Source organism: Bison bison, unplaced genomic scaffold (genome assembly GCF_000754665.1).
Source record: "Bison bison bison isolate TAMUID 2011002044 unplaced genomic scaffold, Bison_UMD1.0 scf7180017864189, whole genome shotgun sequence".
NCBI classification, from domain to species: domain Eukaryota; kingdom Metazoa; phylum Chordata; class Mammalia; order Artiodactyla; family Bovidae; genus Bison; species Bison bison.
In genome coordinates this window covers 305,781-323,260 of record NW_011494761.1, presented here as the reverse complement: position 1 = coordinate 323,260, position 17,480 = coordinate 305,781, and the positions used below count along the sequence as shown (strand labels likewise).

The window sequence follows — 17,480 nt, the reverse complement described above, 5'->3', positions numbered from 1 at the left end:
ACCGTGGATTCTTCCAGAGGGAGGCGGTAGCAGTAAGCTAGAGGACAGTGGTGGCCTGGAAGCCAAGAGGGGAATCAGAACCGTGGATTCTTCCAGAGGGAGGCGGTAGCAGTAAGCTAGAGGACAGTGGTGGCCTGGAAGCCAAGAGGGGAATCAGAACCGTGGATTCTTCCAGAGGGAGGCGGTAGCAGTAAGCTAGAGGACAGTGGTGGCCTGGAAGCCAAGAGGGGAATCAGAACCGTGGATTCTTCCAGAGGGAGGCGGTAGCAGTAAGCTAGAGGACAGTGGTGGCCTGGAAGCCAAGAGGGGAATCAGAACCGTGGATTCTTCCAGAGGGAGGCGGTAGCAGTAAGCTAGAGGACAGTGGTGGCCTGGAAGCCAAGAGGGGAATCAGAACCGTGGATTCTTCCAGAGGGAGGCGGTAGCAGTAAGCTAGAGGACAGTGGTGGCCTGGAAGCCAAGAGGGGAATCAGAACCGTGGATTCTTCCAGAGGGAGGTGGTAGGAAGGTTCAGAATGTTTGCTTATGGATCTCTCTTCTCTCTGAAACAGGATGAGGTGAAAGAATGATGAGCATGGGGGTCAGAGTAAAAGAGTGTAAGACTAGTGACAGATGTTTGGGACAGTCACAGCTCTGAGTGACAGAAGGCGAACTTTGCAAGGAATCTATGGAAATAACGTTAAGAGATAATGTTGGCAATCCCATAAATTTGTTTGGGTGCTGTTTAGCAGTACTCTGATTTTCTCTATCAACAGTAAACCCCAGGAGTGGAGTTAAAGACCAAATGGTTTGTTAATCCAGAAGTGGCCCTTGGCAGGGTTAATTTTTTGGATTGACAAGGAAGTGAGGGAGTTGAAGGTGCAGCCACTAGCATCTCAGACTTGAGATTCAGTCTTCATAGGGAAGGAAATAAAGACAGAAGAGACTGATATCAGGCTGTTTGCCACTGTGAGTGCTTTCAAAGGACCACATAACCTTGAAGTTCCTTTAACATAGCTTTGCTAACTGTTGCAAAGAAAAACGTTTCATCAGCTAAAAGTTGCTCCTCTCATACTTTAAAAAAATGTGAATTTCTAACCTTCAATAATTTTACCCCATTGCTTTTTATATCACACGTAAGGTCAAAATGTAGTACTTGTCATCAAACGTCCTTGACATTCTCCTACAAACACAAAATTCAATTTGTCATTATTCATTCATTAGTGGGATTATTTTATTTTAACATATGTTCCTTACACTAGGTCCCAACCTTTAGGGTCACAAATTCCTTCTGTTTCTTCCCCTTACTGTATACCTGATTTTGAGCACATAGTAGGGATTCAGGAAATATGAGCTAAATAAAAATTTAACAAAATTCAGTGATTTCTGTATTATAAAGTATAAAGAATTCTGTATTTGCAGTCAGAATACTGTTGGTCCTGGCTGTACTGCTTTTGGGCTTCCCCAGTGGCTCATTGGCGAAGAATCTGCCTGCATTGCAGGAGCCACAGGAAACATGGGTTTGATCTGTGGGGCGGGAGATTCCCTGGAGAAGGGAATGGCTATCCACTCCAGAATTCTTTCCTGGAGAATCCCACGGACAGAGGAGCCTGGTGGGCTACAGTCCATAGGGTTGCAAAGAGTCACACACGCCTGAATCAGGAGACTTGGCACGCACATGCACGCACGCATACTACTTTTTAGTTCTGGAACCTTCGGGACGTAACAGCATTTCTCTAAAGCAGAGATGAAGTAGTAACTTTAACTTCAGGTTAAGGGAAGGGAAAAGAAAAATGGGAATGAGGAGACAGAATTTTGTTATCTCACTTTCTTATTCTCTAGGCATGCAGACACATCAGTTGTGTGGGTATATATTTTCTCCTGGTCATTTTGAATCTTATTAAAGAAGACACAAAAGGTTATCTTTGAGATATTCTACTTGGGTTAAGTTTTGTTGGTAAATCTCACTCATCACTTCATCTATTTATTTAGCTCATATTTCCTGAGTCCCTACTGTGTGCTGAATCCTCACTAAAATCAGGTATATATACAGTGAGGAGAAGAGACAAAATGTACCTTTGACCAGGATGCTTGGGATCTAGTGTACGTAAAATAATCCCCCTAATGAATGAATAATGACAAGTTGAGATTGTTCTCTAAAGGAAAAGAATACGGTTCCATGAGCATGTTAGAGGGTTAGGAACAGTGTCACTAATAAAGTGACACTTAAGTTGAGATCCGAATGGCAGTCAGGAGACACGGACTAATTTGTGCAGAGTGTGGCGGGGGGAACGTGAAGAATTCGTGTGACTGAGGGAATGTGTGTTAGTCGCTCAGTCCTGTCCGACTCTTTGTGACCCATGGACTGTTCCCTGCCAGGCTCCTCTGGCCATGGGATTCTCCAGGCAAGAATACTGTAGCTGGTCGCCATGCCCTTCTCCAGGAGATCTTCCTGACCCAGGGATTGAATGCAAATCTCCTGCATTGCAGGCAGATTCTTTACCACCTGAGCCAGCTGGGCAGCCCTAGTAATTGAGGGAAACGCTCATAGAGTTTGAACTCAGAGCAGGATGGAGAGCAAGAGCCGGTCTGCGCTTGACCTTGTAGACCACTTTAAGAATATTGGAGTTTTAAGTAGGCGTCAATGACATAATCGATGTATGTTTTAAAGGGTCATTGTAAGTGGAGATGAAAAGATCGCAGGAGGACCAAAATAGATATAAGGATACGCGTTCATAAGCTATCACCACCTAGGAAAGAAATACGGTAATTAGGACCAGGATGGTATCTTTGAGATGGGTGTAAATGGATGGCTTTGAAATATATTTAGGTAAAATTGATTGAACTTGGTGATGGATTAAAGGTTGGTCAGTGATAGACAAGGAGGTGTCAGGGTGACTTCTAGGATTTGGGGTTATGTAACTGGATGTCAGGCTTCTCTGGTGGCTCAGTGGTAAAGAATCCGCCTGCCAATGCTGGAGATGTGGGTTTGATCCCTGGGTCAGAAAGATGCCCTGGAGAATGAAAGGCTACCAACTCCAGTCTTCTTACCTGGGAAATCCCATGGACAGAGGAGCCTGGTGGGCGACAGTCCATGGGTTGCAAAAGAGTTGGACACAACTTAGCGACTGAACAACAACAATTAGATGTCAAATAAAGCCATTCTTAGAGTATAAACCTTTTTTCTGTTTTTTTAAATTCTGACTGCTTTGGACATGGTTGACTTTTCTTGGGGGAAAACAAAGTCATAGCAGACGAAGCATCAAAGCGGTAAGAAGTAGTAAGCCAAAGCATCTCACAGAAGTCAGCATTTGAGGACAGGCTCTAGGGTCTTCGAGACTGAGATCTTGAATTGCATGGTGATCACTAGGTGAGACAGTACGGATTCACCAATATTTAGTCTTTTTATACTGATGATGGTCACATCTGAGAGAAAGAATAAATCTGTAATGCTTATTAAGTTACCAAACTTAGAGTTTCTCAGTATTTATTACTTCTAAAAAAAAATGACTATAATGCTGGGTCATCATCTGTGATCTTTGTCTACTGCCCAGATCCGTGCCAGTCCTTCCCCAAACCTTCCCGGAGGCAGAGTCAGTCAGACTTCGTGTTGCTCTGCCCTGAAGTGACCTTTCCTTTTCTGTGGCATTTCTCAGATCACTAACATACGGAGCACCCCTCCCAGGGCTACCTGGGTAGTTCAGTCTCTCACAGAATCCATTTGGCCGAACTCCACCTTAGTTTGACTCATCTCACATGTGTAGTTGTACATTTTACTGTTTTCTCCTCCTGTTGTCTGTTTCTCCTCATGACTCCTCTGAATTCACTGACTTTGAACACATTCCATTTTAAGTACAATGAAATCTTTCTCCAGTTCAGTAGATTTCCTTTCGGATTAACAGTTCTCAACTTAGGGAACACTGAAAGAGTCTAAGAAAGAAAAATCATAAGTTTGATTTTGGACAAGTTCATTCTGACACAGACAAGTCTAAACTGAAGACAACAGATTTGGGAGGTTCTGAAGCATCCTGTGGGATGAGGTTGCCTGGGGAAGGAGTATAACATATAAAGGAAGAAAAGAAGAGGGCTTCCGCCTTGAGGAACTCCAGCGTAAGTCACTGAGTTAAGAAAAATGCCCCTGCACAGGAGTCAAAAGTAGAGACCAGAAGAGAGGAGAAAAGCCAGAAGAGTCTGGGGTAGTGGAATGCGGGGGAAGGGAGGGCTTGCGGAAGCAGCGGGGAACACAAGGGCATGATGGCTGCTGAGAGGTCAGATAAGGCACAGCCTCGAAAATGCCCGTTTGATTTAGTGATGTGGATGGAGGCCATGGAGACCTTGGCTTGGCAGGAACTGTTTTTGTCAAATAATAGGGCAAAAGCCAGTTTGGAATGGGTTCAGTGATGAGTGGGAAGTTAGGGCATGGAAACAGCAAGTTTAGACAGTCAGCTGAGAAGAGGAGAGAAAAGGAGCTGGAAGATGAGGGGCTTGAATTAGATGGTTTTTTTTTAAAGAGGGTAGCTCTTTGATCATGGGAAAGTAAGAAGCAATTGAAAGTGAAGGCTGGGGGCTTCCCTGGTGGCTCAGTGGTAAAGAATCTGCTGCCAGTGAGGGAGACTCAGGTTCGATCCCTAGCCTGGAAAGAAGATCCCACATGCCGTGGAGCAGCTGAGCCTGTGCGACACAACTGCTGAGCTGGTGTTCTAGAGCTGGCGAGCCGTGACTGCCGAGCCGGTGTTCTAGAGCCGGCGAGCCGCAACTGCTGAGCCCGTGTTCTAGAGCCACTGAACCACAACTGCTGAGCTGGTGTTCTGGAGCCGACGAACCACAACTGCCTAACCAGTGTTCTAGAGTCAGCAAGCCGGTGTTCTAGAGCCGGCGAGCCAGTGTTCTAGAGCCGGCGAGCCGCAACTGCTGAGCCCACGTGCCCTAGAGCCTGTGCTCTACTGCGAGGAAAGTTGCTGCAATCAGAAGCATGTCCGCCACAACCAGAGAAAACCCAGCGCAGCAGCCAAGACCCGGCACAGCCATTAAATAAGTAATAAATTATTTAAAAAAAAGTAAAGGCTGCACAAATACAGCGTTATTTCAAAATTCTGTTGCTTTTGTATATTGATTGTGCATGGGAGTGTGTGTATATCAAATAGAAAGCCTGATAAAAAGCAAGTCACTTCTCTTTAATTTTGTTGCTCATTTGAAGGGTAGTGTTGCGTGTGAAGATAGTGAATTAAAAATAGCTACATATTCTGGTACTTGGTGATGAAATATAAAAAGGTTTAATCAGAAGTAGAGTTTTACACTACCCTCTTTCGTGAAGCATTTAAATGTGCTAGTTTAAATTTCTAGAGCTGTGGCAGTAAGTTTTACACATTTTATAAAGGAATACCAGCTACCAGGAACAGTGTCTCAATCATTTTTTTAATACTTGATTTTAAATTTCTCTTCGCTCTTTTTACCTTAATCCTAATGATCTGAAGAACTGGCAGCAGTAATTAGTATTCAGTGAGTCTGAGCAAACTCCAGGAGATGGTGAAGGACAGGGAAGCCTGGCCTGCCGCACTCCATGGGTCACAGAGTCAGACAAGACTTAGTGACTGGACAACAATTAGTGCTCAAAGCAAAGGTGTCCCAGTCCTTACAGAAAGGCAGGCTACAGACCCACGTATCCATGTTAACGAAATGCTCAAAATGAACATCATAACAACCTGTGGTAACCCTGTTTGAGGCCATATAAGAGAATAGAGGGCTTCCCAGGTGCCGTTAGAGGTAACGAATCCATCTGCCAGTGCAAGAGACGTAGGAGATGTGGGTTTGATCCCTGAGTCGGGAAGATCCCCTGGAGGAGGGCATGGCAACCCCCTCCAGCATTCTTGTCTGGAGAATCCCATGGACAGGAGCGTGGTGGTGCAGCCCACAATGTCGCAAGGCGTCGGACGCGACTGAAGCAAGTTGGCACAGACGCGAGAGTAATGGATTTACAAACCTTTTAGCATATTTTGCTTTATAATCATAAAGTTACTGTCAGTTAGATAAGTAGCCTAGTCTTTTTTACAATTTTTGTTGTAATCATTAAACGTCATTCCAGCTATTTTTCTACAATTACTCAGAGCTAGTATTCTGGTAATAATTTCATCAGAATATGACTCAGAACATTCTCTAAGGTCTTATAAATCAGAGAGGGTTGTTTTGTTTTCCCACAGTGTCTCTGCAGACCTTTCAGTTTCTAGAAAAACGTAGAAACATTCGTGTGTCACACATGCCGTAAGTGTACTGACTTGGTTTTTAGAGCACTGACATTATTAGTGGTTTCCTTGACCTTTCCTCTGTCTCCTTATGTCATATTCACCCGTCTCAGGCAGAGAATGTTTCTCACGGGCTCCTGCTCTGGCTCTGGCGTGGTGTGTGCCTGTGGCACCGCCGAGCTGCTGCAGCCAGTCTCCACTCAGTTCTGCGTTTCCCTTTTCTGTCGCTCCACCTCCCTCCCTCCCCGCTCTCCCATCCTCTCTGTCTGCCTTTTCATTTTTCTCTGCCTCCTTTTTTGATTTCCCCTTTATTCTCCATATTTGCTCGTTTTTGACTTTTGATGTAACTTTCTCCCTTTTTGTTTTTCATTCAGCTTGCCGCTCTTCTCTTCGGGTTTCCAAAAGTCACCTAAATCGCAGGAAGCACACAGTCCTAGACCTTGGTCCCAGACCTGGCATTCTGTCCTTCTCCTTGGAACATATCCCTGTGATCCTTTTAACCTTTCTCTCATAAGTAAAAGGCAGTATTTTATTATAGGTGTTACAAGGCAGTAAGATATACAAGGCAATATCTGTTTATCTCAGAGGAGTCCTTCTTGTATCAAGTGAGATGAGAGGCAGATAGTATAGACTCAAGTCATATGACCAGGGTTTAGACCCAGTTCTGCCACTAACTAGTTGCTTGGCTTTGGGTAAGTTATGAACTATCTCTGAGCCTTTTTCCTCATGTATGAAATGAGGGTTATAGGTTCATTGTGAGGGTTAGAAATAATTTATGTGAAGCACTTTGCACAATGTCTGGCATATAGCAGGAGCTTAAAAAGATAATGGAATAGAATAAAAAAAAATCACAAAAGTAATGCCATCTTAATAAGTAGAGGCACTTAGGTGCTACACAAATGTGTGTTCATTCAGCGCTACAGTTAATTAAGCTTTTCTTCCTTTACTCTGTTTTCTGGTCTGCCTTTCCCTTCCCCATCCATTGTTTTCCTGTCTGCCTTTTTTTTTTTTTTTTGTGGCCACACTGCATGGCTTCTGGAATCTTAGTTCCCAAACCAGGCACTGAACCCAGGCCCTCGGTAGTGAAAGCACGGAGTCCTAACCTGGGCTACCAGGGAGCTCCCCCGTGTCCATTTCTATCATCAGTTATAACGCTTCCTCCTTTCTCAGCGCAGACAGAAAGACTGCCTGAGTTTTTTCTCTTTTCAACCCACTGTGATTGTTTGACAGGTCCCAGAAAGAAAATTGTTCACCATTAGAATATATTTCTCCTACAGATTAAAAAAAAAATTAAAAATTGATTACCTTTTTGAAACTTGGGCTAATTCAGGATGTTTTAAATAGCATGGCTTTTGTTTTATTTATTTTTTAGGGAGATTTCACATAAATGGAATCCTAAACAAATAGGAGAACACCTTCTATTAAAATCGTAAGTATCAAAAGCAGCATTTGTATTGAAATTTAATCAGTTTTTATAGTGTTAGAACTTAAAAAAACTTATTAAATAAAAGTTAAGGAAAATAAGAGCAAAAGAAATATTTGTGGGACTAAAACTTAGTAAGAAAATTAACAAAGTTTAGGAATAAAATCCTGAAATATATGTTATCTTTCAAATCTTTCTCATGTAGAAGGCTGAAATCACAACTTAATTTTTCTTTGTGTTCTTAGGAAGTTAGCAAGGATTGTCAACTTGTTAAATGTGAATTGCCAGGAAAATTATTATTCTTATAATTATTATCATTATTTTATTGGTAAGCAGACATACAAATTCATTTGTATGGTGATGAGCAAACTCAAAACCTTAGTGTCATTAAACTGTAGTCCTAAAGGCACTTGGTGACATTGCAACACTGACCGTTTTCATAGATTAGAACTTTACTCTTCACTGTTTAATTTTTCTTGAAGATTGTGAATTGGAAACCCCCCAGCTTGCTGGCTCCCTCTGTGGGACATTCCAGCACATTATTACTTAGTGATGTTCCATTCACCTTGAAAACCACTACTTGCCAGGACCTGGCCCATGGGGTTAGGTAAGTCCCACCTTGACATTATTTTAAGTGACTATATTTTGCAGGCTTGCAAAGTTGTATGTCTCAACAGTGGCAATAGGAAGCAACTTTGCAAAGCTGTACAATATTGTTTTTTTAATAATAAAAGGGGACTTCACTCACCATGGAAGACTGGCTTAGCTCTGCTGGGTGGGAAATCTGGGAATGAATAATGATAATAGATAGGACCATAGCAGAACAGTAGCCTTGTTCAGATGTCACTAAAAAGGCAAGCAATGGAGTGGATCCCTCATCCTAAATTTGAAGTATCCAATTCGTAGGTCACGTAGTGAATCATAAACAAGCCCACGTTTTACTCCAAAATAAGTTATTTTCTTTGCAGGTTCCCCCTGTGTTATTTTAATACACAGTTTTTCATCTCTAATTGTTGAGTAAAGCATCTTATGTTATAGGTCTCCGAAGTATCTTTAGGCTATAGGTATTAATAGTTGAAAACCTTGAAATTGTTATTCAAGCTTGAATGTAGATTATGTTGATACATTAAAGTAGATATTAAAAAAATGAGTGTAAATTTCTTGTTTCAGTGTACTGATGTTTGTTTTAATTTCTACAGCCTAACTTATATAGTGGCAATGCCTTTTTATTCAGCAAGTCTAATTGAAACAGTACAGGTGAGCTATTTTTCATTGTCATTTTTTCATTAAAAATGTCTTTTGGAATATTCAGTATATTGTGTATGTCTAATAGTGTAATAAAAATTTAAGACAATATCCTTCTAAAAAAGCTTTTTCACCAATACATACATATATCAGAGATTATATACTGGGTACATTGCCAGTGTGTCAGTTTTCTTTGCAAATGTACTTTACACCCCCAGTGTTAATTCTTTTTATCCCTTACGACAGGCCGCTGTACTCTCCATTCAGATGTCTCAGAACCCAGCCTATGACTGGCTCTGAATAGAAAAAAATCTATGGGGTCCCGCCCAACTTTTTAAGACGCTTATGTATAACTCAAATGGTTATGGCTTATCAGATAATAAATGACTGCTTGAACGTGTAGCAGTGAGGAGAGTAGTTCCCATAGCTAGCTGACCAGGCAGCATTGCGTTTGATGCTAGGACTGCAGAAGCTGCCCCGATCACTGCTCACATCTGACATTGTTTCATGTCGCTCACCGCGCGGTGGCGCTGCAGGTGCACTGAGCTCAGAGCCCTTCTCACGCGCCGTTGCTCCACTTAAAACTGAGCGGGCCTCCTTGACCCTCCACACCGTCCACTGTCTGCGTCCCGCCGCCGCCCCCACCCGCGCCGTCTGCTGTCTCCGGTGGCAGGTGCTCTAGCGTATTTCTGTCTTTGGCGGTATGAGTTTTCTCTCTATAAAAGCCTCAATGGATCAGCGTTACCTCTTCAAATTACTCTTTTTCCACTCAGGTGCTTTTCTGGCCACATCGTTGATTCTATATGTATTTTGTAGAATTATTATTTGACATTAATGTCTTGGTACCCAGGTATTTCCTCTCCCCTTGCACTTGACAGTGTGAAAATGATATAACCTTTGTATGGGGCTGCAGTTTAAAGAGTTATCACTGTAAGATGACATCATTTCAAAGATAAGGAAAACAACAGCAGGAAGATAACGAAGGAAAAACAAGCAGGGTGATATGCTGGGGAAAACAAGTGTTAGCTTCAGACAGCCCCGTATCAAATCATTTCCCTGCTTAAATTAGGAGTGTGACTTAGAGCTGATGCCTTAGCCCTTCTAAGTCTTATTTTTCTCATCCATAAAATTGGAACCATATTTTATGAACTGAATTATAAAGATTAAATGAATTATTTGTGTAGAGTTCCTAGCTCACTAGCTGTTCATTCTGATTTTTCTAACCCAGTATCTCCGATGTCTTTCCTGCCTGGGCTCGCTCCTGCCTGATCTCCTGGCTCTCTCTCCTCCTCCTCAGATCTCTACTCTCTCGAGTGCCCTCCCTGCTTTCAGTGCCATCTTGACCACGTCTTCTCTGTGCTCCAGGGCGCAGGCCGTGGCCCTCACTGCTCTGTATCACAGTCACTGTCCAGGGGAGCTCATGTACCCCAGTGACTCCTTTCAACTCTCCCATCTCCACGAGTTTAAAAATTAGGGAAGTCTTGCTTTTTGTATTTCTTTCATTCTTCATAACTAATCAGTCATCCTGTCTTCAGTTCTGACTTCAGGGAGTATCTGAGATGGTCTTCTCCTTCCCACCGATAGGCCCCCATTCCCAGCCCTTCATGTCACATAGCTGGTTTCTTCCTAGTTCATGGGCAGGGTGTGGGTTTGCTCGTCTGGGGAGCTCAGATCTCTTTGAGAACAGTCTTTGCCTTGAAAATCACACATTTATGCATAGATCTCCTAAAGAACACTTCCTGAAGCTCTTGAATATCAACTTCCTAGTGATTTGTTGTCTTTTACTAAGACCCCTTGTTCTATTTCCTGGATTTAAAGGCCATTCTACATACTCATGCAAGGTTAGTGTTCTTACGTTGCAATGCTCATATCCTTTTGCTGAGTAAGGATCCATGTTGACTTATATTCTCTGAGATGAATTTCAGACTTCTCAGCAGAGTAAACAAGATAAATAAAAGGATACTTCATGGTACTAAGTGCCAAAGAGAATAAAAATAAAACAAGGAAATTAAGAGGTGTAATGGGTACAGAGAAGTGATTACTATTTTTTTAAGATCCGGAAAGTTCTCACTCAGAAGCAAAAGCCCTTTGAGTAAAGGTGTGAACATAAGAACTACACGGGTATTTGGGAGCAGAGCGTTGTAAGCAGAGACCCTGCGAGAGGCTGGCATCCAGCGTGTGTTGCAAAGCAAAGAGGAGGCCAGTACGGCTGACGCTGACTCAGGACGGAGAACAGGAGGAGCTGAGGTCTGAGATGGAAAAGGGCGAGCGCGCACACAGGGCGCCAAAGATCACTGTGATGGTTCATCTTTGCTCTGGGGGGTACAGGAAGTCGGTGGTGGGCTTGAGCAGGAGGATGACATGATCTGACTTAGGTCCTGAATAGGATCTCTTTGGCTGCTGTATTACAATAGGCTGGAGTGGGAAGGGAAACAGGCAGGGAAATGACCGAGGCTAGGTGGGCTCATCTTAGTCTCATGGTTTAGCTTTACTGAAAACTCGCACATTTATGTGTCCGGCTCCGACCTTTTCCTTTTAGTCTAGACTGTAAAGTGCACTTGGAGCTCACAGCCTAGACTCTGCATTTCTGAACTCTGGATCCCCCAACCGTTGCTGGCCGGCAGTGCGGCCCAGCTCCACAAGAGGACTGCTGTCCCTCCAGCGCCTCTGACCGGCAGCTCTGAGCTCATCCTTGACTTCTCTTTCCCATGACCCACTTCCCGTCCACCAGGCATTCCTGCTCGCTGTAATTTGGTGATAAAAGCCCAGTTGAAGCATTTTATTTCCTTTGCTGTGTGCTATTCCAACCCACCGTCACATCTTTAACTGGTGTCTCAGCCTCTGCTCCCATGCTCCTCTGCAGGACAGCCTCTGCAGCACAAATTACATCTCACCATCTTATGCTTCAGACCAGCTGGTCATTTCCCATCTGACTAAGGACCAGAGTCTGCATGGTGGCATGCTGTGGCCCAAGAACACCACTTGAGCTTCACTTTTCTCTCTTCTCTTCAGCCTCTGCTGTGGCCAAATGGGCCTCTGTGTTGTTCTTGTTGTTGTTTAGTCGCTAAGTGTCCAACTCTTCTGCAGCCCCGTGGACTGTAGCCCACCAGGCTCCTCTGTCCATGGGATTCTCCAGGCAAGGATACTGGAGTGGGCTGCCATTCCCTTCTCCAGGGGATCTTTCTGATGCAAGGATCAAACCCTTGTCTCCTGCGTTGGCAGGTGGGTTCTTTACCACTGAGCTACCAGGAAAGTCCTTTTCTGCCTGTCTGCTCCTCTGTAACCAGTGTCACAACTTCTTACACACATCTCATACTTACAAAAAGTAGAGACATTGAGGATGATAGTGACTTAACATCTCCTGAGGCTTTCTGTGCACCAGACTTCTTGCATTTAATGCTCCCAGCAGCTCTGTGCATAAGGGTAGGTCAGCCTAATCCCACTTTTGTAGAAGAGTAAGCTCTTAGAAGTAAAGTCACGGGTGCCCATGATCACAGAACCAGCAGGTCCATACTGGAGCCAGGGGTAAAGCCATGCTTTCAATCAAGCCCTGTGCCTCCTCGTGTAGGGTAGTTGCTGCTTTTCAGGATGAGTCCTGGGGAGCTTCTTGAGGCTGGGACACCTGGTGTGTCCCCCGCCACGTCTCTTCCCCAACTGGAATAGCTCCCAGCTTCGCTGCTGTTCTGTGAAATTTTATTTGAAAAAAAATCTAATACCTAGATAACATTTTACATTTGGAACCCTTGATGTTTCTCCCCTTTAGTCAGAACATTAACTTGAAAGGGATTTAAAGGGACCTAAAAAGAATCGTCCTTTGTGGCGGAAGAAGCAGATGATGACTTTTACTCTTTTCCTCCTTTTCATCTCAGAGTGAGATAATCCGAGACGGCGCGGGGATTCTGGAGTGTGTGAAGGAGGGGATTGGCAGAGCGATCGGCCTGGGCGTGCCTCACAGCAAGCGCCTGCTGCCGCTCCTGTCCTTGGTCTTCCCCACGGTGCTGCACGGGGTTCTCCATTACGTCATCAGCTCGGTCGTCCAGAAGGTCGTCCTGCTCATCCTGAAGAGAAAGGCTTACGACGGCCACCTCGCCGAGGGCGCCAGCCCGGTGCAGAGCATGCTGGATGCCTACTTTCCGGAGCTCATCGCCAACTTCGCGGCCAGCCTCTGCTCTGACGTCACGCTCTACCCGCTGGAGACGGTTCTGCACCGCCTGCATGTGCAGGGAACACGCACGATCATCGACAACACAGACCTGGGCTATGAGGTGCTTCCGATTAACACGCAGTACGAGGGCGTGAGAGACTGCGTCAACACCATACGGCAGGAGGAGGGCGCGCTCGGCTTCTACAAAGGGTTCGGAGCAGTGGTCGTACAGTACACGCTGCACGCGGCTGTGTTGCAGATCACCAAAATTATTTACTCCACGCTTCTTCAGAACAGTGCTTGAGAGTCAGAGTCCTGGTTAGTCTGAAAGACATCCTCTGGATACTTTGTTATGAAGTTATGAAGGACAGAAGTGAAAAACGGGGGTTCAGAACGGATAAGAGCTGAAACTGGCAGGAACAGCCCATGATGATTATATTGACTCTCCACTTTTTAAAAAAGGCATAGATACGTGTTTTGGATTCAGAGTATTCCAAATTTGAAAACTCAGTAAAAACACTCGTATGAATTAAATTCTAGCTAGTGTAGCACTAATGTCAAACTAAAAAGAATCTTGGGAAGAAGCAAGTATTTGTCAACAAACTGAAAACCAAATTTCACAGAGCTAAATTTATTTCATCTGACTTTAATATTTATTACACGTTTATTTCACCTTCTGGACTGATATTGGTATGTCATTCTTACAGCGTATAGTAGCAGGAGGTCATAGTTTAAGCAAATTATGTTGTCAGTAATAAAGACAAGAAGGATTAGATTTGGCAGTCTGTAAACAGAAGCTGAGAGTTTTAAATCGCACTGTCCCTGTAGAACTTCAGTGGCCATACATATATTATCATGAAGCCATTTGTATGCATGCACATAACTTGGAATTTCCTTCATCCCTACATGTTTTCCACTCTTAGATCAGCTTACTGTATAAAATGAAGTTAGGCACTTTCTGCTTGAATATCAGAACAAAGCACTAGAAGCCAAGGTACCCAGAAGATTAAAGGCAGACGGCATACTTGTCCATATCAAACCCACCACTTCAGTGCCAGCAACTTATAAACTTGTCATACGTTTATAAAGTTTGATTTGCTTACCTAGTTTTATGAATCATCAGACTGTTTTTAGAGCCACTGTTATTAACAGACAGAAAATAATGATGACGACAATTCCTATTTCCACATTTACAAAGTGTGTACTAAAGGGAATGTCACTTGCCTTTCATTTCTGAATGACCTGTCTTAGAGAAGTCAGGTTAAAATTTACCTGGGAATTTGTGCCTCATGCCTTTCATAGAGTCACCATTAAATAATGGCTTTAATTTTTATTTGCTTCTAGTTTTTGTCCGTAGTTGTGTTCTCCAAACTAGAGATACGTAAAGGGAAAGGCAGGTTTATCACCCTTTATTGAGACTTGTTTGGATGGATACTGATGAAAAATAGAAACTTTAAAGGAAATTTGTCCTTGCTTTTTATGGGTGAAGAAAAGAATTTCAACAAATAATAAGCAAAAATGTTGGTAATCAGTTTAACAAAAAAAATTCTGTCCCTAAATTGAATTTGGTGGGTGAGGCTCTTTGTGTAGTAAAATAATATGTATTTGATTGATCCATTTAGCAAGCTGGAGTATGGTTACTGCACTGATGTTGTCCAACCTAGAATGCATACAAACTGAGATCTGTTTTATTTACTGAATGTCAGTGAAATGGTTACTTTTTGTGATTAATAATGTTGAAACCAAAAGATGATACCCCAAAAAAAAAAAAAAGATGATATCCAAAAGTATCAAATAGTATATATGTGGCAACTCTCTCAACTGTCATGTGAATGTGTTTTGTTTTGTTTTGTTTTTGATGACTAAAGCACACAGGTTTTCCATTTTCCTGTTCCACCAAGAGAGGGAAAATAAAATTCAGCATAGGTGATACACTTTCAGGTAATGATTTGTCTAATCTGCAGCATATAAATTGTTTTCCTTGCTGTTGAATTACTAAGTAAATTTTTAGATGTTTATAATATGTCCAACTTCCTAAAAACCTTTCATTTTTATTATAATCAAAGAAGATGGTTTCAGGAAAGAGTAAACTTCTGAAAATTACAGGTTTTAGAAAATTTATAGAACAGAATCTGAATGGAATCAAGTATCTACTAGTGAAAATCTAGGAACCTTTATCTAGCTAAGAACTAGATATTTCAAGATTATTTTATGATGTTATGAAGATTCAGTTATATAGTCTGTCTGTGGAATCATTATAAGACTGAAAGGCTGAACCATGCACAAGTAGGTTGGTCTTATTTTCTCTTTGGAGAAAGAGTTGTACTCAATATTAAATTAATATTAAAACTTAATATTAAAACTAAAGTTGAAATGTGGCAAGTAAAATAGTAATTTTTTATTACCATTCCAAATTAGTTGAAATATAAAAAGAAATCTTTAAAATTGAAGCACTTAAATGTTGGCCAAATATGTTTAACTGAATTTAGAAAGGAATAAGCAAAATAAACATTAGACATGTTCTTTCCTTTTTAAAAATTGCTTTGTTTCTTTAGATGCCAAAGTCAAATACCCATAGGCTATAGTTCTTAATATGATAATACCTTAGGACAACATTTTTAATTCAGTGTGATTAATAGTATCATGAATAATATTCTATTAAAAACATTTCACAGTCCCAGTGGTCCCCTTACATAAGCTAGGTTTTGCCGTGGAGCTGAAGCGTGACATGCTTGCCTTACATTGTTGGGTTTCTTAAGTCATATAGTCTGAAAGCCATGGAATTAAAAACTGAAACATCTGGTTAATATTACTTAACTGTGTTAAGTGAGTTTATGAACCGGTTTACTAAATCTGTTTCTAAATCTCTTTCCTTTGAGGGACTCTTTATGGTTTCTTGCAAAATAATCTCTAGGTGTAAATAATGTAAGTCTTTAAACTCCAGCACTAGATGTTATGAGTCAAAACAAACTAATTCCAAAATGACTGGACTGTGGGGTTTAATAGTGTTTTCAGAAATAAAACTGAGAGGCAAGAGGTCTTACTCGTTTTTGCAAGGTATGCTTGCCTGTTCACAGCTGGCTTTTCAGCACTGGGCTTGTTAAAACCGCACAAAACCTTCACTTAACTGACTGGGCACAGACACTTCAGTCTCCCCGTGTATTCATACATCTGCTCAGGAAACAACACACACTGCTTGGATACTTGTTTTTTCAGCTGACATTGTGGACGACGTTTGCCCTTTAGTTTGCTTCCCAGATCTTATGGGGAAAAAATGAACAATCTGCCAGCTCTTGAAAAGATAGGTTTGAATTCGTTATTTTCAATAATATATATGAAAATAAAATCCCGTTGGTAACAACTCACATTGCACTAGAATTTAAGTGATACTTAACTTTGGCATTTCTGGTTTCTCTTCTCTTTCAAGTAGTTGTACATTTCTCTCCTTTTCTCTCTCTCTCATATAAACTGGATATATAATGTCTTTCTTTTGAGTGACTGAGTATCATTGATATGCTTCCAAGTTGTATAATTGAGTAACAAAAACTTGTGATTTGACAATGAATCTTATGCAGTATACCTCAGCTAGAAGAGGTATTTGGTCTGTGTGTTTTTTGTTTTTTAAAGTTGTTTTTGTCTCACTGGTATTTTAAATGTTTTCAGCAAATTGTGTAATATGAAAAGGTTAAATAAAACGTTGAAATAAAATACTAATTTTCTCTTACTCATGCTAGAAAACTACTAAGTCTGGTGGTGAGGAAGTTCAGAATATGTCCCCCCAAAATATGTGATGCTGGCATATTATTTTGAATTAAAGGTACTTGAGGATAGCTAGTGCAAAAGGATACTCAGAGCCTTCCTTGTTCCGCTGAAAGTCAGTTGCTCGTGTGAAAGTCACCCCGCCTGCGCCAGCAGAGGGCACTTAGGGCTGAGGAAGCTGTATGAATAAACCTGTCACCCCTTCACCACTCACCACCCCTACACAAACGCCTCCGCCTGCCAGTTATTCATAACTTGTTTCGTCTAAACATTTTTAAAGCTTTTAGCTCTGGTTCCCTCCTTTAAGGCTCATTGTATGGGGCTCCTGCATGTATGAAAACTTTTCTCCTGTTAATCTGTCTCGTGTCAGTTGAGCTATGAGACCAGCCAAAGAGCCAGAAGGGAAGGTTGTCCCACACCTACAGTCAGCAGAAGAAGTTACACTTCTGTAGGTACAAATGAAGATCAAGAAAAGTATCTGTAAAGTTAAACATTTTTGCCCATTATTTAACAAATTATTCCAATGTCTGTGATGTGTGCAAAACAAATATACTTCTTACATAAAATTGCCTATGTATGGTCGTTGGTTCTTACAGAGACCCATATTTGATCCTTAGAGCTGTCCTCAGGCAATTTTCTGAATAGTGCTGTTTAGGAAGGAAATAGATACAAGTGGTGGCCATTGCTTGAA

The 17,480-nt window shown here is 42.0% G+C and overlaps 1 protein-coding gene across 1 annotated transcript in view; it reads left to right on the top strand.

Moving 5' to 3' along the window:
* Positions 1-16,740, top strand: part of SLC25A46 (solute carrier family 25, member 46) — a 25,342-nt gene extending 8,602 nt beyond the window's left edge. The window contains exons 5-7 of the mRNA XM_010843765.1: positions 7,591-7,647; positions 8,841-8,898; positions 12,756-16,740. Of these exons, the coding sequence (XP_010842067.1) occupies positions 7,591-7,647; positions 8,841-8,898; positions 12,756-13,334 (694 nt within the window). The 3' untranslated portion in view covers positions 13,335-16,740. The remainder of the gene's footprint in view (positions 1-7,590; positions 7,648-8,840; positions 8,899-12,755) is intronic.
* The last annotated feature ends 740 nt before the right edge of the window (positions 16,741-17,480 follow it).